Source organism: Nuphar pumila, chromosome 5 (assembly GCF_984573655.1).
Source record: "Nuphar pumila chromosome 5, dmNupPumi1.hap1.1, whole genome shotgun sequence".
NCBI classification, from domain to species: Eukaryota; Viridiplantae; Streptophyta; class Magnoliopsida; order Nymphaeales; family Nymphaeaceae; genus Nuphar; species Nuphar pumila.
The window spans coordinates 18,845,051-18,872,101 of record NC_143253.1 but is presented as its reverse complement, the minus strand read 5'-3'; the positions used below and the strand labels follow the sequence as shown (position 1 = coordinate 18,872,101).

Here is a 27,051-nt window from a genome sequence, read left to right as displayed (position 1 = left end):
AGGTATTGATAATATTGGAAATATAGATAAACCTCTTATCAAAGACGTTCTCCTGGTTAAAGGCTTAAAACATAACCTTCTAAGTATTAGTCAAATGTGTGATACAGGTTATAATGTTAGCTTTAATCATAATGCCTGTCTTATAGCAGACACCAACGAAAATATTATCTTAAAAGGTATAAGAAAAAATAATATATATGAACTATACCTAGAAAACATCACAGAACATTGCCTCATAGCTAATAATGACTCTCAACATCTATGGCACATGAGAATTGGTCATGTCAATTCTAAATACATGTCTAAATTAGCTAAAGATAAGTTAGTACGTGGGTTACCCAAAATATCTTTTAAAAACGACTATTTTTGTGATGCATGTCAATTAGGAAAACTGTCAAAATCATCTTTCAAATCAAAAAATATCATTTCAAGCAAAAGACCTTTAGAGCTTCTCCACCTGGATCTTTTTGGTCCTTCTAGGGTAGCTAGTCATAATCACAATAAATACGTTTTTGTCATTGTAGATGACTACTCAAGATTTACTTGGGTGATATTTTTGAAAAACAAAAGTGATACGTTTTGTCAATTTGAAATTTTATTTAAAAAATTACAAAATGAAAAATCTTGTTCTATTGTTAAAATCCGTAGTGACCATGGAGGAGAATTTGAAAATAAACTTTTTGAAATTTTTTGTAACTTGCATGGTATTTCTCATAACTTTGCCTTTCCTAGAGTTGCACCTCAAAATGGTGTAGTAGAAAGAAAGAATAGAACCCTTCAGGAATCTGCTAGAACTATGCTCCAACACAATAATCTTGCTAAATCTTTTTGGGCAGAAGCTGTTAATACTGCATGCTACATAACAAATAGAGTTCTCATTAGACCCTTATTAAATAAAACTCCCTATGAACTATTCTATGACAGAACTCCAAGAATAGACTATTTCAAAGTCTTTGGTTGTAAATGCTTTATCCTTAACACAAAAGATAGCCTAGATAAATTTGATGCTAAATCTATTGAAGGCATATTTTTAGGATATTCAAGTCATAGTAAAGCATACAGGGTTTTCAATAAGTGTTCCAAGTCTATTGAAGAATCTATGCATGTTAGTTTCTGTGAATCTATTGATCAATCTGTTCATAAGCAAACTAACGATGATGATGTTGAAAGTACAGATTTATTTTTAGATAACACAGCTAAGTCTAATGAAGATGATCATCAAAGAACATTTGTCGATATCAAAGATCATCCTCAAAAGCAGATTTTGGGATAACTGACAAAGGGGGTTCAAACTAGAGCTCAGCTAGAACGGATTGCAAACATGGCTTTCATTTCTCAACTTGAACCAAAGAAGATTGATGAAGCCATCATTGATGAGTTCTGGATGCTAGCCATGACTGAAGAACTGAATCAATTCCAAAGGAATGAAGTTTGGGATCTTGTACCAAGACCAAAGGATCATCAGATCATTGGGACAAGATGGATCTTCAGAAACAAGCTAGATGAAACAGGTAATGTTATAAGAAACAAAGCAAGACTACTAGCTCAAGGATACAACCAGAAGGAAGGTATTGATTTTGATGAAACATTTGCTCATGTTGCTAGACTTGAATCTATTAGAATGTTTTTAGCATATGCAAGCTATATGGATTTCAAATTATATCAAATGGATGTTAAAAGTGCCTTTTTAAATGGTTTTATAAATGAAGAAGTTTATATAAAACAACCTCCAGGATTTGAAAATGAACAATATCCAGATCATGTTTTCAAACTCAAACGTGCTTTGTATGGTTTAAAACAAGCACCTCGTGCTTGGTATGATAGACTTAAAACCTTTTTATTAAAAACTGGTTTTTCTGTAGGCAAAGCAGACTCTACTTTATTTGTGAAAATAGTAAATAATCATACCCTAATTGTTCAAATATATGTGGACGATATCATCTTTGGATCTTCTAACAGCACTCTTTGTGAAGAATTTTCTAAGTCCATGCAGAAAGAATTTGAAATGAGTATGATGGGAGAACTCACCTACTTTCTTGGACTGCATATTAAGCAAACCAAGGATGGAGTTTTCATCAATCAGTCTAAGTATGCTCGTGAACTTCTGAAGAGGTTCAACATGAACTCAACTGCTTCAAAATCTACTCCTATGAGCACTACTACTGTTTTGGACAAAGATGAAGATGGTAAGTCTGTTGATACAAAGGTATACCGAGGTATGATAGGATCACTTCTCTATTTAACTGCTAGCCGTCCAGATATTATGTTCAGTGTTTGTTTGTGTGCTAGATTTCAGTCAAATCCAAAAGAATCACATCTTAAGGCTGTAAAAAGAATAATGAGATATTTAAAAGACACAGTTGATTTTGGATTATTCTATTCAAAATCCTCTACATTTGATTTAATCTCATACAGCGATGCTGACTTTGCTGGAAGTAAATCTGACAGAAAAAACACAAGTGGAACATGTCATATGCTAGGGCACTCACTTGTATCATGGTTCAGTAAGAAACAAAACTGTGTATCCTTATCAACTACTGAAGCCGAATACATTGCTGCTAGCCTAGCCTGTACACAAGTTATCTGGATGAAACAAACCTTAAAAGATTTTGGTTTAAATTTTGAAAATACAACTATTTTCTGTGATAATACTAGTGCTATAAACTTATCTAAGAATCCTATTTTACACTCACGAACTAAGCACATTCAAATAAGACACCACTTCTTAAGAGAACAAGTCTTAAACAACATAATTAAACTCGAATTCATACCCACTAATCAACAGTTAACAAACATATTCACTAAACCATTGAAACATGAAGACTTTACACGAATTAGAAGAGAACTAGGAATATGCAAACTAAGTGACTTATAAATTAATCATACTAGTTATAATACTTCTTATAAGTTTTTATTCTTATCCATTTTTGTTAGTCAAACTAGGTTTCCATATTCACGTATACTCTAAACTCTTATAAGACACATTCTTTATGTCTTTCAACTTGTCATATTTCAAGTACACATCCATTATGACTCCTTGTCCTGTCTCCTTTCACTCATATCCATAAAACTAATTATATTAAAAGCTATCATGACATTGTTCACATCACTCATCTCATAACTCCTTTATTATTTTTGTCCTTTTGTGAAAACTTCTCTTACGATAAATTGATTCACCTTCAACATGATAACATATTAGTTTATGAGAAATCTTGCTTTTCAAATTGTTAGTCAAAATCGAATGATTTTTTTTTGGTTCTTTTACCTTCTTCTAAAGATCTAGTTGCTATGTTCTCACGAAAATTTTTACTATATCATTTGATATATCATATATTACGTACACTCTATTATATCTCACGTAAATTTTTACTATATCATCTTTTATATCATAGCCTAAGAACAATCTATTATCATCTCTTCATGCTTTACATCTTTTACAAAAAGTATTGTAAAATTCTCTTTTCAAAACACTTGTACTCCACTCATTAGTACGTTTTGTATCACATTTTTATCTCTCTCTCTCTACATTATACAAAGTTCCTTTTCATCCGTGACCATGACTCTCTCATATATTTTATATCTCTCTCCAATCGAGACTCATTAAAACCTTGTCCTTCATTTTTTTTATTCTCATTAGTACCTTTAGTACTTTCTCTCTCTCATACGAATTGAGCCTCCATTCTTGTCAATCCGTGTTTTTGACTCCTTTACTAGTTTAAAACTTAACTTTATTCTCTAAAAACTATGAACTTCCTCCAATCGAGTTTCTTTAAAAATATGTTTATCAAATAAACATTAATTCATATCAATCATAACTTTATTTTATGTCTTTTATCTCATATCAATCATGAATTTTTTTCCTACTCGAAAATCCATATATGTCATCTCACTTTTCTCTATGACTACTCTCACTTCTTCCACACATATCCATAAAAATAATTCTTATATAAGCAATTATTACTCTTCACTCATAAATATTTTTTTGTCTCATCATCTCTCTTACCACTATTCATAGTCAAAGTGTGTCCTTCTCATATTTACGTATACTCATAAAAATTACAAATGTGAAGACACATTAATCATGACACATTTTTTAAGTCATTCTTTTCTTTCAAAAATGTCATATCTTTCAAACTACATATCCGTATCACCCTTCTTTATGTCTATTCATTCTTCTTCCACGCATATCAAAATATATACTTATTAAATAACAAATTATTGCCTCTCACTCACTTATCTTTGTTTGTCTTATTCCAAAATCACTCTTCACGAATTTGGAATGCTTCCACATAAAGTAATATCTTGTAGAAAAAGTTGTTTGTTTTATTAGGCCATTATTTTATTTCACTCTCTTCAATATGACACTCCATACTCAATTCATGACACTTCTCACTACTCGATAAACTCTCCCATAGTATATTTGTTCAAAACTATGTCATTCTTAACATACATACCAATATAATACACTATCTTCCACCATTGATTTGATTTGTCATTCACAAGCCCCTTAACTTACAACTCACGAATTTCCTTATTCAAACTACAATCCAAAAATCATTCACTTCCATTGTCATTCAATTCTTATCACAATTATTTTCTCTCTTCTATTTAATAGATTGATTCATATCTCATTCCCACGATTTTCTCTATTCTCTTACAAACCCTTACTCTTTCCAAGTCTTTTTCTCTTGCTTGTTCTTTCTAAGCTCTTGCCATGGCTTCCTCCTCCAACACTGCAATCACTGCCGCCGACCTAAGGTATCCCGATCTATTTCACTTCTACAACTCCCTTTGCTCTCGACCAATTCATGAAGGTAGATTGGTTAACTACGAAGACTTCATGGTATTTGACCTAGACAGATCTCTCCCCGAACTCAAACACCTACTAGGATCTTCATCCCAAGCTGCCTACTATCCTGAACTCGTTCGACTATTCTACACAAATTTTTCTTCTGATCATGAACAAACTACCATCACCACCAAAGTCCGTGGATGCCTGATGTTCTTTCATGCTTCCTCATTAGGCAAAATTCTTAACCTTCCTTCCACCGGCTTAGACCTCAACAACATAGTACCACTCGAACGGTCGGTACTTCGAAAAATTCTTCTCTGCACCAACTGCTTACAACTTCCCTGGCACATGAGGAATCTCCAACCTCATGCTCAACTGCTTGCCCAGATTCTTCTCCACAATATCTATCCCAAGCCTCCACGCAAGGGATTAGTACCAAGAAAAATCTTTCTCCTTCTCTACGCAATTTTTTCTTCTACTCCGATAAACTGGTCCAACATTCTTTTCGACCTTTTTATTCGTTATCAAAAATTTCAACCTCTTCTTTTCGGGTGTTTTATAACTCCCATTCTAAAATACTTCAAAGTACCCCTTCAAAACGAAGTTATCCTCCATCCCTCTCAGGTCCTCGATGCTACTTCCTTCAATCTAAGGTCCCTGCACCTTCTCGGCTCTGATGAAGAAGATCCAACATCCAACTTTGATTACTTCTTTGCACTGATGGATGTCCAGCGTTCTCAGGATCGCATACTTCGCCGTCAAGCCTCGTTGCAGCAAACTCTACAGACCCTCTAGCCGGCTCAAGTCAACCGAACACATCAACCTACTCCACCTTCAGAATAAACTTTTTTTTTTACTGTAATATTTATTATTCATCTGTAATAACTCTCTTACTCTGATCCCTTCCTTTTTGTCTATGACAAAGGGGGAGAAAACCTGTCTCCATTATTGGAGAAATATTCTCTTTAAACATTTTTCAATATTTTATAATATTATTATTTCTATGCATAATGTCTTTTTGACAGGGGGAGCATATTTTGTCATCATCAAAAAGGGGGAGAATGTTGGGAAACTCTGTTTTGATGTCACATAATATGATACACTGTCGGATTTGATTTTATATGATATGATAATATGTTCTCTTGAAAAATGTTATATTATGATTGGATATGTTTTGTCATAAATCTAACGAATATTTGATGCAAGGATATCTCACCCAAAAAGGATGGAGACTTTCTGTTCAAGTACAACTATGGTGCAATCATACTCCTTGAAGAAAAAGCTTGATGAGCCATGCATTCCTAAAGATCAACTGAAGAGATCGGCTACCTCAAGATGAAGTTTTTTTTCTTCTTTAGAGTCATATGTAACAGAACCTTCAGGAACATGCATATTGCATATTACATACTCATTCATAAAAGCTATATCATAAAAGTATACGATAGTTTCAAAAAGCTCCTTTTTGAAAACTAATAATTGTACCTTCTTACAACCATTTATGAAAAAGGTATTTTGACATGATTTCAAAATGTAATAATTGTACCTTATATCATATACAAGACAACTTGAAAAGTAATGTTTTTAAAAGTAGGAAAAAGACAAAACATGAAATCGGCTACACAAAGAAAAACAAATATAATATGTTTTGAAAAGACTCTAGTTACCTTCTTTAAAGAAATGATTTCAAATATAGGAAAAAGACAAAACATGAAAATCGGCTACACAAATAAAACAAATATAATAAAGGTTTTGAAAAGACTCTAGTTACCTTTTTACAAACCCATAGAATGTCGACTTACTTGAAGTCATCATTCTCTTTGTATAGCATTAAATACCTCCTGTAAGAAATCCTTGTTAAATATCCTTCTCAAGAATGTCGACTTTCTTGTAGTCTTCATTCTCTTTGAAGACTTTGAAAAACACAACATAAAGAAAACACTTGACATGACTATGTACAAATAAATATCTCAAAGCACTCATTGTACTTACACTCATTTAAAGTAAAGAAGTACTTATGTACCTCAAATCATTAATTAGAATAAAGACAAAACTACATAATAGCCTACAATCCAACGTTCAATGTACTATTGTAAGAAATAGACTTTTTACATAAAATATGTATTACCTAAAATATTACAACGACTAGTGTACCCTACATTTTACTTTTATGGAAAGAAGACTTTCTCGAATTTCTCTAAAGATGTTTTTGAAATGACATAACATTTCACATCTCAAAAAAAAAACTACGATTTCAAAAAGTAACGACTACTTTTTTAAAAGCTATTTAAACACACTAAATAAACTATTCAACATGGAATGGACATGTGAGCTTACAACGAGAAAAAAACCTATTCAATATTTGAAAAGAGAGCCTTGAAAAAGAAAGAGAAAACGAAAAGAAAGAAAAGAGAAAAAGTCAAGTATAGCTCTTTGACAAAGAGTATCCTCTGAGTGACAAACAGAACATTCTGAGAATCCTTCATTCGTGCATTCATATCATTCTGAAGGTTCTATAGGAAGTATTGTAACTTTCTGTTATTCACTATTTTCCTTCTTTGTTGAAAGAAGTAGACCTCTGTGAAAGAGGGTGTTGCCCTTCTCTGTAGAGAGAAGAAGACCTCTGTGAAAGAGGGTGTTGTCATTCTCTGTTGAGAGAAGAAGACATCTGTGGAAGAGAGTGTGTCCCTTCTCTGTTGAGAGAAGAAGACCTCTGAGGAAGAGGGTGTTGTATTATTTATCCGGTGACTCGGATGTTATAGTGGAAAGCTCAAGTGGTTTGCTTGAGGACTGGATGTAGGTCTGGGTTTTGACCAAACCAGTATAACTTATGGGTTTTATGTGTTGTGCCTTATTGTCTGATTATTTTATTTTATCGATTTGTATCGTATTCCACTATTCACCCCCCCTCTAGTGGAATTTCATCAATATATTTGAATCCCATGATGAGCAGTACATTGATTGTCAAGGAAGGGCTATAGCAAGTTCCAGATACATGAGATCTTAGCTGCAGTGTACAACATAAATCTAGAACATGCCAAATGAAGATCCCTAGCCCAATTCACATCTAAACATGCCAAATGAATATTAAACCTTATGAAAGACAGACCATACAAATTAAATCATGTGTAGTTCAATGGGATGACCATGGTACAGACTTTATGAAGGAAAGACCATAGACATTAAATCATATGTAGTTCAATGGGATGACCATGGGTGTAATGTGATATGAATCTGATGAATACAAACAAGCTATGTCACACGGACTCTTCTAACAGTTAACCTTAATCAAGTCCATTTTTATCTATATTATATATATAAATACATAAATGCATACAAATACACAGTGTGTTAACTTGAAACTATTAAAAATTATATACATATATATATACACACACCCGCACCCAAGGTTTTTTAAAGTGCCGCATCACCGAATCCGCACCCGTACCCACACCCGCACCTATGTGACATAGCAAACAACTGTTAAAATATATGGACTTATATATATACCCAATAGAGGTATTTTAGTCTTTTTACATAATTGTTTCTAGAAACAACTATTTTAATTAGGTAGATTATTTTTGTATTTTTTTTATTTCTTTTTTCCTTTTCCTTTTATATTATGCATTGGGGGTCCCAACATAGAGTCGTTAGGGCCCCCAACGGTCATAAATATGACCGTTGGGGGCTCCCAACGACTCCATGCGAGAGCCCCCAATGGCTTCTCATGTCTTCCCTTTTGTGTATAAATAGGGGACTTCACCCCTTGTATTTGTTATGCTTTCCAAGGCTCTCTCTAATAAATATTTTATTGTTTCTCATGCTTGTGTAGCCTTTTTAGGCTTTTGTATTGTCCCTTGTGGACTTCTTACTTGTATTTTCGCGTACTTCATTACAAGGTATCAGAGCAAGGTAACTTGATCTTGGTAAGTTATTCATGTTTGTGCTTTGAAAGAAAGATTTGAATAGATGAACGGCTTGGACTGAAACTCTTGTATTTCGGTATGTATTTTCTTTGGATTCTCTACTTTAAATATTTATGGTATGCATTTGAAAATATATTTGAAATGTAGTAGCTTCTTGCTAAATGTGTTAAAAATGAATAGGTTATTAAATTAATTATTAGAACTTGTGTGTAAGTATGTTTCCATAAAATATTTGTTTTGATTATGCATATCGTCATAAAAATTATATTTTACAAGAATATGTGCCCCTTAAAAGGTTTATGTTTGATGCATTATGAATGATGTTTGGTATATTAAATTTTATAGCTTCTGTATAGCCTATGTGGCTATGGGTTATTAGATTATCTTATTGCTTTAAGTATTCATGGTTGGTAGTAATTATGTTTATTTTTGGGATTGTAAAAGTTTTTCTAAAATCTCTATATGTGTTATCTCCTTAATGTTGTCACATGTTTTGTCTTATAGTAGACTTTTGATTTAAAAGACTTTCTTTTAAGATAATATGTTGTTCTTGTCTTCTCTTTAAAAGTTATTAGATCCTTTGTATGTAATGTGCCTTAGTGCATTTATTCCTTGATTGGTGAATTTATGACTTCACTTTGAAGAATTGATTATATTAAGCATGATTCTTGTTTATTCAAGATTGTAAAAAGTTGTTATGAGACATATTGTTGTGCATATGATTGCACTTTATTCATCCTAAGGTTGGTCATTTACCTTTATTGCCTTTGTGCATTTGTGCAACTTTGTGAGTGTCTCATTGTGCATTTGTGCACTTAGTCTTTTTGTGATTCTTGTGGGTTAATCAAGTCATCTTTGAACTTGATTTTTTTGAAGATATATGCTTTCGTCATCTTTAATGGCATTGATTGTCTCATAGTAGACTTGTAATCTAGATTGAACTATTAATCTATATAGCTTGCTTATATTAACGATGCTTAAAAGTGCATGTGCATATGAGTCCAAGTTTTTTCATCTATCATTATTGAATTTGATTTAAAACTTTGTTTTTTCAAATCGGCACTTATAATTAAACTCACTTGTTTGGAAAATGATTTCCATGAGTATTTATTGCCTTCTTATGGCATTTGTGTTGTTCATAAGATACTTTTATATGATGCATCAATCTTCTTGGCCTTATTATGTTGAATCAGAAATGTTTGTTGGGGTGAGTTATGTGCACCTCGTTTTATATCATTTTAGATTGTCAACTTATAGTTTGACTCTAACTAGCAGTTATATGATCTCTGATTGTGAGTGTGTTGAACCACTCATTCATTAATGACCATTGTCTTTATTATGAATGCTTATAATTATGTGTATCTATGATGACTATCTATTTTTGAAACCATGGTGTTTCAAAATATGGTTAAAATTGATATTTTTATTAATTGCATTAGTGTGTTTTCATTACAAACCTTCTTACCACGGGTGTCTTCTCCTTTTTATACGGCTTATCTAAGTGTCATTATATATAGACAAGAGATGTTTGTTCACACATTCGTGTGTATTTTTAGTCTATTGTTAGCATTATACTCTTGATCTAGTCGCTGATACACTTGATCTTTAATGTCATTATACGTAGACAAAAGTTATTTATTCACACATTCGTGTGTGATTTTAGCCTATTGTTAGCATTGTGCTCTTGTTCTGGTCGCTGATACACTAGTTTTAAGTATCATTATATGTAGACAAGAGATGTTTATATACACCTTCGTGTGTGTCTTTGTCCCTTTAGTAGCATTGTGTTTATGCTCTTGTTCTAGTCGCTTATACCCTTGATTTTTGAGGTTTGGAGGTCTAATGAGGTGATTGTTTGTGGTGGTCGAACTATTGTTAAGATTTGCAAAATATCATTTCTTGATATTTATGAAATTTTTTTCTTATCTTCCTCAAATTGGTTTTTATTTGCATATATCATTCCCTTTGTTATGTGGAATTTTTTAAAAATTCTTTTCATGAATTTTTTTAAACCTTTACTACTTGTTTTTTTTCTTTTATGAAAAAATATTTATCAATAAAATTTCATGCATCTCATTGATAACATATATATATATATATATATATTGGTATTTGGTCCTCTATACTTAAACTCATTCTAGGATGTGTGAGTGAATTCTAATGGGATTGCTCTCATTCATTATCATGTGCATTAAATATATTGCATATATATATATATATATATGTTTCTAATTGATTATCTTGTCCATATTGTTGTACGCATAAATTTAATTAACTCATCTTTTATTGATAAAAATAGTTATCTTTTCATTATTGTTTCATGTGCATTAAATATGCTTTAAGCGCATGATGCATATGTGTGTATTAGCTTGGTTCACATAATTATATGCATGAATTTAATTAGCTCTTCTTTTTATTATATGCATGATTGAAATGCTTTGGATATTATTTATGCATAATTGTTTATCTCTTCTTAATGAATCATATGTCTTTTAATGATCAAATTTTCTTATGATCAATATTATGGTTTCTTGAAAAATAAGTTGATTATGATTCAATTTCATAAAAATTAATCTTTGAGGGATACTCCTCTTGTCTTTCTTAATGATTATCTAATGATTCAAAAATTATTACTATTTTAAACAATTCTATTCTTGTTTTAAAATATATTGTTTTTTGAAACTTTGTAACTCTTAGGGTAGAATATTTTTCTTGTGTAATTGGAGCATTTTTGGTTTGTTCTTTCTCTACAGGATCCTCAAAATGTGATACCTTCGATACATCATGGAGATAGTCAATAAAGGTACTTGGGGATGATCATCAATAGAGACATTTGAAGACTTATATTTGCAAAATTCTCTTATATGCCATAAAGATGGAGATTTCCCTTAAAGACTCTTGAAGACTTGGATTCCTTCCCGTGATTCTTTTTGTATTTCCAAACTTTCGGTTATCTCCCCGTAAAGTTTGAGGGAGGGTGTTAAAATATATGTACTTCATATATATATATATATATATATATATATATATATATATATATATATATATATATATATATATATATATATATATACCCGATACGGGTAGTTTTGTCTTTCTACATAATTGTTTCTAGAAACAACTATTTTAATTAGGTGGATTATTTTTTTTTTTTTTTTTTATTTCTTTTTTTCTTTTCCTTTTATATTATGCATCAAGGGTCCCAACATAGAGTCGTTGGGGGCGCCCAACGACTCCATGTGGGAGTCTCTAATGGCCTCTCATGTCTTCCCTTTTGTGTATAAATAGGAAACTTCACCCCTTGTATTTGTTATGCCTTCCAAGGCTTTCTCTAATAAATATTTCATTGTTTTTCATGCTTATTTAGCCTTTTTAGGCTTTTGTATTGTCCCTTGTGGACTTCTTACTTGTATGCCTTAGTGCTTGTCTATTATTGGACTTTGTGAATGCTTCTACATTCTTGGGTTGTATTTCCGCATACTTCATTACAACAAGTACCTCTTATGGGCAAGTACAAAATATACAAATGGAGAACACTTATGGGTCAAGATACAATCACATACACGATGCCCCTAATGAGCACAACCTATTACGTAAGGTGAAATCACTAAAATATCTCAAGTGGGTTTTACCTATTACATCAATATATATATATATATACTTTTACACTCCCCCTCAAACTTACGGTACAATCACTGAAAGTTTGTCGAGCAAAGAATGAAACCGGAGAGAAGAGTTTTTCTGAAGATGTACGGCAATTGAAATTTTGATGCTACATAAGGCAGGGTGATGGTCTTCTTCAAGTACTCTTCATGAATATAGTAGCAATCTATTTCGATATGTTTTGTATGCTCATGAAATGTGTGATTAATGGCTATGTAGATGACACTTTTATTGTCATAACATAACCTTGAGGGTGATTGCATATGTGTGCTCATATCTTCAAGTAATATTTGCAACTAAACAATCTCTAATGTAGTCATTGCACGGTATTAAGCTTCAATTGTGATAATGATATTTTCTGTTGTTTTTTGCATTTTTACGATACCAGAGAATCACTTAAAAATACACAAAAACCAGTAGTTGAATGACGATCATTTGAATCTCCTCCCAAATCTGAGTCAGAATAAACAATCAGCTCAAGAGAATAGGAGGAGGACAACAAAAGACCTCTAAAGGTAAAAGTTTGTAAATATCTAAGAATCCTCGTCATAACACTCATGTGAACTGTGGTGGGAGAATAGTGGAATTGGCTAGCAGTATGAACCGCATGCACAATATCAGACTTAATAAAAGTTAAATAAGTTAAGGCACCAATCATTTGAGGATACAGAGTAGGATCATACAGAGGTGTCCCATCATCAATCTTTATTTTGTCATTAATAACTTCAGGCGTATCCACCTTATTTTCGTTAGTAATTTCTAACATGTCAATAATATTATTAGCAAACTTGGTTTGAGAAAGTAAATATCCCCTAGAAGAATAAGCAACCTCAATTCCTAGGAAGAATCTAAGAAATCCAAGATCAGTCATTTTAAAATATTTTTTAAGAATACTTTTAATATACTTTACATCCTTTTTGTCTTCACCTGTGATGATTATGTCATCAACATAAAGGAGAATAATAATCTATGCATCAGATTTCTTAGTAAACATGACAATATTAGTATAGCAAGATTTAAAACTAAGTTTAAGCATAACAAAACTAAAACGATCATGCCAGGCTTTGGGTGCATGTTTTAAACCATAAAGAGCCCTTCTTAATCGAAGCACCTTGCCAGGTGGAGCTTCATATTCTGGAGATGTATCCATATAAACTTCTTTTAAATCCCCATTTAAAAAAACATTTTCTACATCCATTTGGTAAATAGCCTAACATTTAATAGCAACGACATCTATAAGGGTCCTAACTAAAGTCATCTTAGCTACATATGCAAATATTTCATCATAGTATATCCTGTATTCTTGTGCATAACCTTGGCAACTAACCTAACCTTGTTTCTTTCTAGGGCCCCATCACTCTTAGTTTTAACTTTATAAACTCATTTGCAACCTATGATTTTTTTACCTTTAGGTAAATCAGATATTTCTGACTTAGATTTTTCAAGTGTTCCTAATTCTTCATTCATAGCTTCTATCTATTTAGAATATTCTTTTGCCTGATTATATGTTGTTGGTTCAAAGTAGGACAAAATTTTAGCTAGACAAGCTCTATATTGTAGAAAAGATTCATATGAAACAAATCCATCAAGGAGTCTAGAAGTCTCATCTGATCTTCTATCTCCTTCTAGTTGTTGGGTTTCTAAGGTAGAATTTTTTTCTAGAGCTTTAGTTGTATATCATTTCTATGTCTTCTATATTGAATTATATTGGCTTCTTCTAATTCAATATTCTTAAGGCTCTTCATTATTAACATTCTTAAATAAAGTCTCATTACTACTTTTAGGTAATATCTTGAATACTCAGAGTTCTTCCTAGGCACAATGTTTTGGAACAATTTTTGAAATTAAAAGGGTTCTAATAGTATCAATTATGTGCCTATGTTTTCTTTCAGCTAATCCATTTTGTTGAGGTGTATAAGTATATGATCTTTAGTATAAAATCTCATTGTTTTCAAAATAAGTTTTGAAATCATTTGACATAAACTCTCCCTCAGAGTCACAATGGAAGATAGAAATTTTATATTTAAATTGATTTTTGACAAGGCTATGATATTTTTTAAAATTTTCAAAAACTACATGTGCCTAAGAAAGTATATCCAAGAAAATCTAGTATAATCATAAAAAAAATCACATAATAAGAGTTGCCACCTTTAGATAAGATAGGGGAAGGTCTATATACATCCGAGTGCAATAATTCAAATGGTTTAGAAGAAAAGAAGGTCTCTTTAGGAAAAGAGAGGGCTTTCATTTTGCCAAGAATACAATCTTTACAATAGAATTTTTCATTACAAAATTTGTTCAAATGTGGTACATGGGATAACTTTGATAAACTAGGATGTCCTAGTCTTTGATGCCATAAAACTATATCTACATTTTGAACATTATAACAAGATTTGCCTTTTGAAAGCAAAAGACGATCTATGTAATAGAGGTCTCATTCTCTATATTCTTCCCCAATCTGGTTCTCAGACTGGAGATCCTTCACCCAACATTGCTTAGATGAGAAGGAGACACTACACCCATGGTCGATAATTTAAGAAATAGATAGAAGGTTTAAATTTAATTTTGAGACAAATCTAATTTTTGGAATAGAAAATTTTGAAATACTTTTGAAATTCCCAATAACTTTTATATTAAGAAAGGACCCATTAACATTAAAAACATTATTTTGTATTGAATTAGTGCAACATTCAAAAAACAAAGAAATATATGAAGTCCTATGAAATGATGTTCTGAAATCTAAAAGTCAAGAAACCTTACCAGAAGGCGAAGATGTAGAGACCGCGGCCCCTGAAAGAGAGGAAGAAGAGTTGTTGATTAGTGGATGAAGGTCCTCCATGATTTGAGAAAACATGGTTCCAATGGACTTTGAATCTTCATTTGTTCCACTTCTTTCTTCGTGAGATGTTTCCACGGATACCGCATTTTTGTTTTCTCTTCTCTCGAACTTGGGACAACAGGGCTTAATGTGGCCTGATTCTTCACAATTATGAAATATTATTATATTTTTTTCTTGTTGTCGTCATATAGGTCTCCCATAATAAGGTTTTGAAAAATGAGGTGGTTTGTAAACAATTGTATTGACACCTGATTTTGAAACGACCAAAACATTATCTTTGATCTCCTTAGAATCGAACATGGATTTCAACCTTGTCCCCTCCATACATACTTGAGCTAAGACTTCATGCAAGAGAAGAGGTTTTTCCTTATGAATAGTATTGTCCCGAACTTGTTCAAATTCAAGGTCTAAGACCTAAAAAATTGGAACAATTGTTCCTCATGTTTGTACTTCTTCTATTTTTTAGCATCATTAGGTGTCTCCCATATAGACTCAAAGCTTAGTCAATTTATCCAAAAGTATTTTGAGGGTACTATAGTACTCCCTTACCATTTTATCTCCTTACTCGCAACTATGTATTTTGTCTTTAAGATCCCACTTGTGACCAACATCCTTTTGGGTATAGGTTTGTCTAATATATTCCCAAGCTTCATTCGGTCTTTCAAATTCAAGAATGTTGGAGCATGGCTTCTCATGCATACTATCCGCAAAGAGATAAAGAACATTAGCATGATCCACTTTCCACTCTTTATAGGCTTTTTTGTATTCAAGCATAACTTTTTCTCTTTCAACTCCCTTAAGACTTTCCTCCTTAGATTCACGATCGGTTCCAACAACCATTTTTGTGAGAATTGGTTGTAGTTCCAATGTGGAACCATTAACAAATTAACACATATCTTACTCATGAGAATTCTTTTTACAGCCGTGGCCTACAAATTATAGTTTTTCTCATTAAATTTAATAAGAACTGTTACAATTTCTTTATCAACCATAGCAAAGAAGAGATAGAGAGACAAGAAAGAGAGGAAAGAAGAGAAGAAGATTGCAAGAAAAAGTGTTAAAGAAGTTTGAACGAACAAATGCTCCACTAATCTTACGATCCTCCTCTTGATCTTGAAATCCCATTCTTGATCTTCACGTACAAGTTACAATAGAAGAGTACCGATGCTCTGATACCATGTAATGTGACATGATGAATACAAACAAGTGCCTCTTATGGGAAAGTACAACATACACAAATGGAGACCACTTATGGGTCAAGATACAATCACATACACAATGCCACTTATGGGCAAGAGAGGCAACATAAAAAATATAAAGAGTTTATTGAGAGAGTGCTTGAGAACAAGCATAACAAGAGAAAGGGGTTCAACCCCTTTATATACACAACCACAAGGGGGAGGGGCCTTGGGACCCTCCCCAACGGCTACAAATAGAGCCGTTGGGGAGGTCCCAACGGCTCTCTCGTGAATGCATTAAATTCCCTTTAGCTTTAGCTAAAGGACATTTAAGTAACATAATAAGAGAACAAAATAATAAATAAAAACAGTTTACTGTTGTGCCCCTAATGGGCACAGCCTATTATATTAGATGAAATGACTAAAATACCCCTAGTGGGTTTTACCTATTACATCAAGAAATATATATATCATAGTCACCCTTTATCGTTAAAGGTAATTTCTCGGCAAGGGTATTTCTTGGAGAGATTTTCAAAAGTTGATAAATCTCAAGAGTTTAAACAATTGAAAGAAATATAAATAACAACAAAAAAGCTAAGAAAAAATAAGTTTTGCATTATTTTTCTTTCAAATATAAAGAAACATGTTTTAAAGGTTTTAAAATATAAAAGAAACAAAAAATAGGAAATGCAAACATATAATTAAAAAAAAGTTTTTTTCTCAAAATATTGTGATATTTTGTTTATGGGGATATTTTGAAAATATCACGATATATTGCCGATATCATCGGCTACCTTGAAATAGCCAATAATATCGCGATATTTTCAAAATATTGGCAATATTGGTGACAATGATATATATATATATATATATATATATATATATATATATATATATATATATATATATATATACTTTAACACATGGGTACAAATTGATTATCTTTTCTTGATCTTTAAGAAGGTAATGGACACTGGAAGGGATCCATAAAAGCTTTTCTCCAACCAAAAAGAAAATAAAGCCAAATTGTATGTCTGGGAGAAGAATAAGAGCTAGTATCAAAGTATCAGGTTATTAATGGAGAAAATAAGCATATAAAGCTATGTCACACGGACTCTTCTAACAGGGCACCACACCCGCGTCGCACCCGCACCCAGGCGGGTGCGACACTTGGACACAACTTCCTTTGTATTAGATGAAGTCAACCACATTGAGGTCCATTTCTATCCAAAAGTAGATTCAGTTAACCCTAATCAAGTTCATTTTTATCTATAGTATATATATAAATACATAAATACACACAAATACACATGGTCTTAACTTAAAACTGATAAAAATCATATATATATATATCCTCCCCGCACCCAAGTTTTTTAAAGTGCCGCATTGCCGCATCTGCACCCGTACCCGCACCTATGTGACATAGATATAAAGCTAAAAAATGACTTGAGAAGTACAACTCAAAAATCTGAGAAGAAAACTCTATGTAATGATGCCATCACCATAAAGTAATGATGCATGAAACCACCATTCTTTTCAAAAAGTACCGATACCTTAAAAATTTTCAGGAGATCTAGTGGCACCTCTACTTGACAATGCAGAAAAAAGACATGACTTCATCTTACATGGTTTAGTCACCAAACTAATGTATCATAATGCTTGGATTTTAGTACTTTGCCTTGCAAATTGCAATAGTTCCTAAATGCACTTGTTTAGATATGAATACTTACCTAGGTAAGATATTTTTATACCATTTTTTCATAACATTAAATATGTCATATTTCACTAACATCTTCAATGACTAGGTTATTCCATTGTTCAAGATTGCAAAAATGACAAAAAGGAAAAAAAGGAGAAAGGTGAAAAGAAAATACCTGTAACTACAACCTATTAGAATTGGCACATTATTTATAACATTTTTCTTGTTATGGAGCATTTTAATTTCTTGTCAACATTTATACCATGTATTTTTTAAATGAAGAGTTTAGTTTCTCAATTCAAAAACGTGCATTTTGCTACTAGAACTGTATTTCCCTTCAATTACTCCATCAGGGCTTTATTGACATTGTGAGGAGATGCAATCCCAGCGTTTGCACAGAACCAGTTCAGAAAATTGGTCCTTAGGTGTAAGGGTTTCATTTCACAGTTCCTGAATATACCTTGTCTTAAAACTCTTAAAGGAGAGCCTACTTTAATCTTTGTCAGGAAAAAGTAACTTCCTAATCTCAGTGAAACACTTAAGGATATTATAATGAGTTCTTACCAAATCATGGATCCATTTGAAAAAGTGAACGGCATAATACAGATTGTAAAAGAGTAAACAGAGACTATTTGAGCATTAGATGGAAAGAAGAAAGACAAGAAGAAGAATCATGCATAACCTTTTAAATTAAGGTATACCTTCAAGGCAAACATTCCAAACAATGAAGATCCTTCCAGAGCACGGTCATGAGCAGCAGGCACATCAGGAGAGACATTACTGATGAAAAGACCATATAGTCCCATACCAAATATCAACATGACAGTGCCAGCAAGGTAAACATCTACAAAGACAAAAATGTAAGCCACACATGAAGGAGATTCTTATTCAAATAGAAAAATAAATCTGAAGTATCAAAATCATGAATAGGATGAATAAGAAAATAATTCCATAAATACATGCATTTACAAATCCAAACTACACATGGATTATGAGAAATAAATGGCATGGTAATTGGAACAGAATACATGAAGAAAGATAGGTAAAAAGAAAATGATTAAATAAAGGTTACGATATGAGTTCCTTTAATTATCAGTCCATTCAGCAACTTGTAAATAATAGCAATGAAAACAATATCTTTTTATATACCACTGTTGTTATATCCTATGGTCTATCAAGCATAGAAATCACGTGTTGCTTCAACAATTTCAACAAGTGACAATAGTAAAACAAGTATAATTTTTACAGAAAGCAAATTCTCTTAAGGATTTTCACCTATGGCTTCAACTAAGCGAAGGACCATCTGGCCAGTATGAATTCCTTTCACACAGCTATTCAAATAAATCTTGTAGGCATCAACAATGTAAACACAGCCCTGATAAAGAAAAAAAAGGAATGTAGCTAGTCAATGTACAATAGAATGAACAAGGACACCAGACAAGTAAACAATAGGAAATGAAGGTGTTGTAATTTTTTTTACTAGATCTGTGGCCTATCTGGCCTTTACACGCAACTACATTAAAGCATTCAGACAAAAATCTTATGGTCATAAGACTCATAACACTACTAGAAAACAAGTGCAAAATCTTATGGTCATACTCAATAAAAAACAAGTGCTCCTGAAAGTTCTAAGCATGTTGCAAGTGGACATATTATAACCTCAGTCCTTTTCTTCTTGCAAAGCACTCAATTAATTAATGATTACCAAATTCAAGTCGAAACAGGTTTTAGGAATTCATGATGTAAAATGACAAAAATATTGCTTGATATGAATTTAATTCTGAGAGAAAAATATGATGCTGGTTAATGTATATGAAACACATGCATGATTTCACATCCGCATAAACTACATCTATGGCAGCGGGGGCAGATGGAAAATTTCCCACGGAACATGAGCCTGGAAACCATTCTGGTCTTCAAGATAACAACACTATATGCAGTCGGTCCTACCTGTATTATTCAGCTTCTCGGAAGTAGCACTTTTGACAAAGATAATGACACCATTCATTCTGCTGTTACCATTGCATTCATACCAAACATGACACCAAAGCAGAAGGTAGTGAATCCTTATTGATACAAATATCAGGCCTTATATTGAACATTGAATCTACTTATATGCTGCCATTCAATAAGATAGACTGCTAAACATGATCAAATTTTCTTTAACCCAGATTCCTAGCATTAAATCCAAAACGTAGATAAAAAAAATGCATAAAAACGTGTAATCTACTATTTGCATCTCAACACAAAGAGAGTGGAAGAGGGTGAATTACATTCAGAAAGCAGAGCACCGAACCAGCCAAGGAACCAACAACAGCCAAGAGTGCCAAGAATCGGAAGTCAAAAATCACCTGAAGAAAAAGTCACATATTCTAAATGATAGTGTTAACAAGAAATGACCATCCAACAATCTTAATCCCCAAAACTCAAAAGAATCAAAACCCAAAAAGAATAGCATAAAACGAATTTGAATTCCTTCCGAGTTCAGAGAACGCCAATTGAAGTAACTGCTAAAATTTTAGAACTACCAAAAGTTGCAACAAAAGAGGTCACCAACTAGGCAAAACTAAGGCTATAAAACGAAAGAAGGGAAGAGAACGTACCCGTTCTACGATCGATTCTGCAGAACCACGGGGCCGAGCGACGATGTTGGGGTCGCGGATTCCGATAGAGGAAGAGGGAGAATATCTGAAACCCAGCTCGGATTGTTGGTGGTGGTGGTGGTGATGAGCTGCAGAGGGGGGAGAGAAGGCGGATTCGACTGTGGTGGAAAGAGGGGAGGAGTCTTGGTCCTTTTGAGAGCATCGGACCCTTCGCCTCTTCGAGACCGAAGGCGTAGGGATCGACCGGAGGAGAGGGAAGGGCGCCGAAGAGCGAGAAGAAGAAGAAGCAGCATGAAGAGGAAGAAGGGAGCTCATTCCCAGCAACGCCATGAGAGAGAGAGAGAGAGACCGTTGGCCACTTCGTTTTAACGAGTGATGGACGATTGGAGAGAAAAAGATCGAAAAAACGTGCAATAGTACGATTATATTGTGTCATATTCAAGTAGGGCCCACCGCTGTAGGATCGTGGACCTGTTACCACATTGTCCAGCCCATTTAGGAGAGCGTTTGATTGACTGACAGCCCTGGACAAGGACACCATGACTTTTCTGTTCGCATTTGTCATTTTCCAAGGCTGTTGTCCGACAACAATTTTTTTTGGTTTTCTTTAAAGGAGTCCAGGGGTGTCTTGTCCTCCCCTGTTGCAGAGGAGAGGGTGGACTAAAACAAATCGTACATATTAGTTTAGCATAGTTCAGAAGCCCATATGAACTAAAATATATTAGCCTTTTTTGTGAGAAAAAAAGAAGGCTTTTAGAACCGATTAAAACAACTGAGATGGGTGTTTATGCATTTGGCGGTCTGGAGGTAAAAAACATGGTCAAATTATCTTGGTGGTCATGTTTGAAATCTCAGCGTTAGGATGGGCGTTTATGCATTTAGGATGCGAAGTGAGGCCCTTTCTCCTCTGTATTTACACCAAATCATGAATTTGACAGCTACCACCTCTTATGATAGCTATTTAGCAGCTGCCACTTCTTCAAATGCATAAACTCCACTCCATAACGCCTCATCCCAGTTACAGATTTCAAACAGGCCCTAAGGGCTTCCAAATTAAGGATGGCAGTGGACTTGGGGAAAATGGGCTCAGCTCCACCCCCCACCCATTAATAATATTACTAAAATACCCTAAGTTAAGTAATAAAATTACAAAACAACAGTGTTTATATATACTACTAACTTACTAACCCTAAGCCTAAATCTTATTAGACAAAATATTGTATCATCCCTACTCACCGTCGCCGGCCAGAGGAGAGAGATAAGGTAAATTTTCGTTTTCTTCTTTTATACCATCTTTGAGAAGCTGCAGCCTGAGGCCCTTTTTGTTATGTAGAAGTAGAAAATCTAGCCCTGAGTTCTATACATTTGAAAGGATTATCGTATCTCACTCTTTTCTTGTTTTGCCATTTTCTGTTTCTTTGTGCGAGTTTTTTCATTTCGTATGTTAAATCTTTTTTCAATTTAGGGTACTGAACTGGGGAGACATGATGATGGTTAAACTCAATTAAATCTGTAACAGAGTAATGAATCTATAACATGCATTGCAATATGATCTCTCTCTCTTTCTGCGTTAATTTGTTTTTGTTGCTTCTGTGAGATTTTGAAGGGTCTATATAGGTGCGCCCATTTTCTTTAAAATTGCATTTGATCGAGATTTCTATTTGTTGGTACGATAAATGTGTGCAACCAACTACGACCTAAAGTTTTATTGTTTGATTTTTTATGTTGGTGTAATCAATGATGATATCGAATTTTGTTACTGAGCGTGACAATGATTATTCATTAACCATTCACCATCTTTCGGCTGAGGTTGCACATAATTTTTTTTTTCTCTTGGATCTGATTTTTATCTGTTCTAGGTTCAGATTATGGTGGAACTACTACTGTTTTGCTTTTCCCGTTAACTGCTTCAACCAGGTCTGCATAGTTTGTTAGATCAGCTTTTTCTTGACATAAATATACAAATTTTCAAGTAATGAAATTCTAGTATTTTGTGGATCGTTTTTTATTGAAAATCTTAAAAAGCTTTCATACAGTCATGATCACATTATTTAAAATTTGTTTTCTACGCTCAATTAGCAAATATTATAGCATTTGATTAAAAATAAACTCAATTTTTTAAAAAAATTTATCTGAAAAAGTTGTGCAGAGTACAGGTGGGCTACCATTAACACTTGAAGTATTAGGCTCACTGTTTTTTTATAAGAACAATATAGAGGAATGGGAAAGCATCTTGAAGACCTCTTAAAGAATCACCATAAAGATGTGTTTGAAATAAATGGCCAAGATCATGTCACCTAAGTGTCAAGAAGCTTCTCTAAGCTTCTTGATTACAACTAACTTAGAATCACATAGGTGTGAGCGCCACTTTCCTCCCCTAGAGAGGTCGACCAAAGGAGAGAGAGAGGATTCTAAAGCCTTCCTCCCACTTGTTGATCAATTTGTCCAAGTGGTTAGCCAGGTAGACTTTTCACTTGCATATCTCCTTTAGTCTAAGATTGATACTTGTCCCACATGGATTCTACTTCTAACTTCCTTGCCATGTGTCTTATAGGGATTTGCTATTAACTTGGTCATATGACCACATGGCTTCTATTTCTAACTTTCTTATCCCTAAGCTTGCCACATATCGTATATGGATTTGCTACTAACTTGATCACATGTCTACATGGCTTGCCATATGTGTCACATGACTTTCTACTTGCTTGGCCACATGTCCCTTGGAAAATGTGTCACCTTAAGGCCTTCTAGATAAATCCAAGTGGATCCAACTCCATGCATGTCAATCCAACCAAACCAACATGAATTGGGTTGGTCCAAAAGATCCAATGTGAATTGGATCAATCTAATAACCATTTCGATAATTCCTTCAAACTCTAATTGATATAAAAATTAGTTTTTTATTATTTAATTATCATCTAAATTCCTAATTAAATATTAATTAAATTATTATTGCTAGTTTAATAAAAAAATAGCAATTAAATTTATAATTAATTATCATCTACTAATTTAAAAGCAATTTAAATTTAAATTAAAATTACAAACCATATTTGGTTAAAAAAATATTTTTATTGATGAAAAAATCCTAAAAAAATCTTGGGTCTTACATCAGATAGCAATTAAATATTAATTAATTAATTAATGTTAGTTTAATAAAAAATAGCAATTAAATGCATAATTAATTAGCATCTACTAATTTAAATTCAAATTAAAGTTGCAAACCATATTTTGGTGAAAATTCTATTTTTATTGATGTTAAAATCTCAAAATGGTTTTATAGGATACAACTGGGTAAGGTGCACACTTGTATTGGGAATAATACCTTATTACTGATTAAACCTTATCAATTGAATGATCAAATAGTAAAAGATAGAATAGGGCTGTAGACGAGATTTAAAAGGCATATGCATTATGGCCCCAAGAGGGGTTGGCATAGAGGGGTGGTCAAGTATGATGTTTTTCACACATGCTATGAGTTATTTTATCAAGTCATGTGGTATTTTTATCATTATATGAACCATGATTCTTTTCACATATGGTATAAGTTTTGCCATGACATTATCTTTTCATGCCCTCATTTCTCATAACCATATGGGTTTCTCGTCATGCCATAATTTCAATCATAACCCTTAATATGTAATGCAATGCAATGTGCAAAATAATTTATTTCAAGTATTCACCATCCACTGCATATTCAACTAATCTATGGTGAATACATCTTAATGTGGGTCTCACTTTCTTAGTTAGTCATGAGGTTCTTATTGCTCTTTCTTGACAATACCATCAAACATCATCATGTCCACATGCATACTAGTAGAGTACTATAGATTTTTATCAACTCATGAATCCATGATAAAATATGATTTGATAAACATAGTACATAATCTCATTATTCAAAATTTTATGCTAGACAATACTCTCACTATCCATGTGCATGATCATTACACGCAACATGCTTTAACACTCATCAAGTTAACAATTTGATCATTTTGGATTGATATATCTAAATCCAAACAATCATAAATATAATTACTTAAAATTTTAAATATCACCATGTTGAATACCATGCATAAAGTTTTTAAAGCATCTAATCATCTCTTCATGCATTTATATAAGCAACATGTAAAAAGCATGATTTATAATGCTTAGTTATCATCATATGCAAATAAATATCCACATGTATAAAGTATAATTCATCTCTCACTTTTCTAATGCATTGCAATTACGCAATATATGCATTAAGACATCACAAATTAGAAGTAATATGAATTAGAAGTAAAACATAAGTTTTCATATCTAAATTCAATTTAAATATGCACCAGATCCATATTCTATGAGACTTATCTTTTCTGTCATATCACTATTTAGATATATCAAACATGATAAGCCCACTCATTTTCTAAAGATTTATTCATATAAAAAATGATGATAAGCAATCAAACCACAAGTCTGTGACCATATAAGATCATATCCATTATCGAATCTAAACAAAATAATATACACATATCCATTGGATTTATTTGAGTCTATATTCAAAACTGACTTGAGATGTTATCATTAAGTCCAACATAATCCATAGTGAAAAAATGGATCGCCATGCAAGTTTAAAGCAAAAACATGTGTCACAAGATCATAGTCCAAATCCATAACCTTAGGCTCTAAATTCAAATTGATCCATACCACATATCCGGCATTATACTTTCTGGATCTTTTTCTAGATCTGTTCAATAAGAGGATCCAATAAGAAATTTTCCAAAATATACATGCATCAAAACCATGCATAGTTCCACATAATCAAGTTAAATAAACTTGAATAACATTCATGTATATATTTTATTTGAACCATAACTGGGCCCATATCATACCATGAGCTTTGAGTCAAAAAATAATTTTAAATTACATATCAATACTTGATCCATGTTAAGTTATTTGCTCAACATTTAAATAACCTCAAAACTCATAAGATGAGCAGGTCTAATAGGTTCAATTGAATTCTATGGTGTCGCCTGAATCCAAACTTATTGACTCTGTATTTATTCAAATCCTTTCAAGTTCAACCAGATTAAATATTATTTTACCAGATCCAACTAGGTTTACTAGAATTCTACATGTTCCAACTAGATCCAATCTGTTATATTGATCTAAGCATCAGATTTAATATTATATGATCAATATCCAACTTACTAAATCCATATATTAATAAGATTCAAACATAAACAAGTAATAAATCATATCAAGACCATATACAAAGCATTTCAGGATCCAAATACATGTTGACTGAAAGGTCTAAACTCCCCCATATCAGAGTAGAGATCAAATCCATAGGATAACTAGATCAAAAACACCAAACCATGAGTTTTTAGGGTCATAAATAAAATTATTTATCATGATTTTAACCCATGCAAATTACTTTAACTGAATATCAAACTCATGAAATAATCCATGATCCAAATAATAGACCCAAACATGTCTGGATAAAGCACTGGAAGGTATTCAATAAACCATAAACACTTTATACAAAATAAAAAAAGTCAGAAAGCAATTATGGTCAAAAAACAATAAACCAGAACACTAAAACAAAATATCCAGAACTTATTGAGCTAAACAGAAAAAATTCAGATCGTTTCCATAAATTTCAGAAAGTTTGGGGTTCTAAAAAACCAGAGACAACATCCCTCTCTCGGATATTTTTTAGAGAACATGTTTACTTCTAGAATTTTAAAAAATAGAACCTCTATTTTGAAAAAAATAAAGGCCTTAAACAAGAATATCAAAAATTTTTATGGACCAACTAAGTAAAATATATTAAACAAACAGAAAAACGAGAAATAAAATAAAAGGGGAGGAACCCTTCAGGTTCTCGACCCTTAAAAAACCCTAACGCCCCCTTTTCTTCTTCTTTCTCTCTACTTCTTTTGCAGTATCCTCTACAGCAACCACCGCCAGTTCCAACACCACCACCATCGGAGGGGTCTTCACCATGTCTTGTCTCCGGGAGAGACTATCTGATAGGGGGTCTTCTCCGCCCTTGACATCAGAAATGATGCCACTCGATAGGGGTTCTCCTTTGCCCTTGACATTAGAAATGATGCCACTCGATGGGGGTTCTCCTCTGCCCCTGATGTTGACAGCGATGCCACCCGACGAGGGTCTCTTACGCCCTTGATGTTGGTAGTGACACTGCCTCACACGAGGTCTCTTCTCCTCTGACTTTGGTAGCAACCACCTCCTTCATCACATTCCGGGCAAAAGCGGCTCCTCCTCCTCTCTTATGCACCAATGAAACCTATTAGCCTTAGCATCGCCAATAGCGTGCACCAGAAGTAGAATATTGTTTGGTTTCTCCCTGTCTAA

At 33.0% G+C, this 27,051-nt stretch overlaps 1 protein-coding gene and 1 non-coding gene across 2 annotated transcripts in view; one reads left to right on the top strand and one right to left on the bottom strand.

Annotated features, from left to right (window-relative positions):
- The window catches only part of LOC149837002 (uncharacterized), a 31,269-nt gene extending 10,170 nt beyond the window's left edge, over positions 1 to 21,099 (bottom strand). Inside the window, exons 1-4 of the mRNA XM_090007206.1 lie at positions 20,698 to 21,099; positions 20,368 to 20,445; positions 19,370 to 19,469; positions 18,796 to 18,938 (exon numbers count right to left, since the gene is read on the bottom strand). Coding sequence (XP_089863332.1) covers positions 18,796 to 18,938; positions 19,370 to 19,469; positions 20,368 to 20,445; positions 20,698 to 21,027 — 651 coding nt within the window. The 5' untranslated portion in view covers positions 21,028 to 21,099. The remainder of the gene's footprint in view (positions 1 to 18,795; positions 18,939 to 19,369; positions 19,470 to 20,367; positions 20,446 to 20,697) is intronic.
- Positions 21,100 to 22,426: 1,327 nt separating this feature from the next.
- Positions 22,427 to 22,512, top strand: LOC149837001 (small nucleolar RNA Z196/R39/R59 family). Its single transcript, XR_016432277.1, has one exon. It is a non-coding gene; the product is annotated as a small nucleolar RNA Z196/R39/R59 family (small nucleolar RNA).
- Positions 22,513 to 27,051: the final 4,539 nt, after the last annotated feature.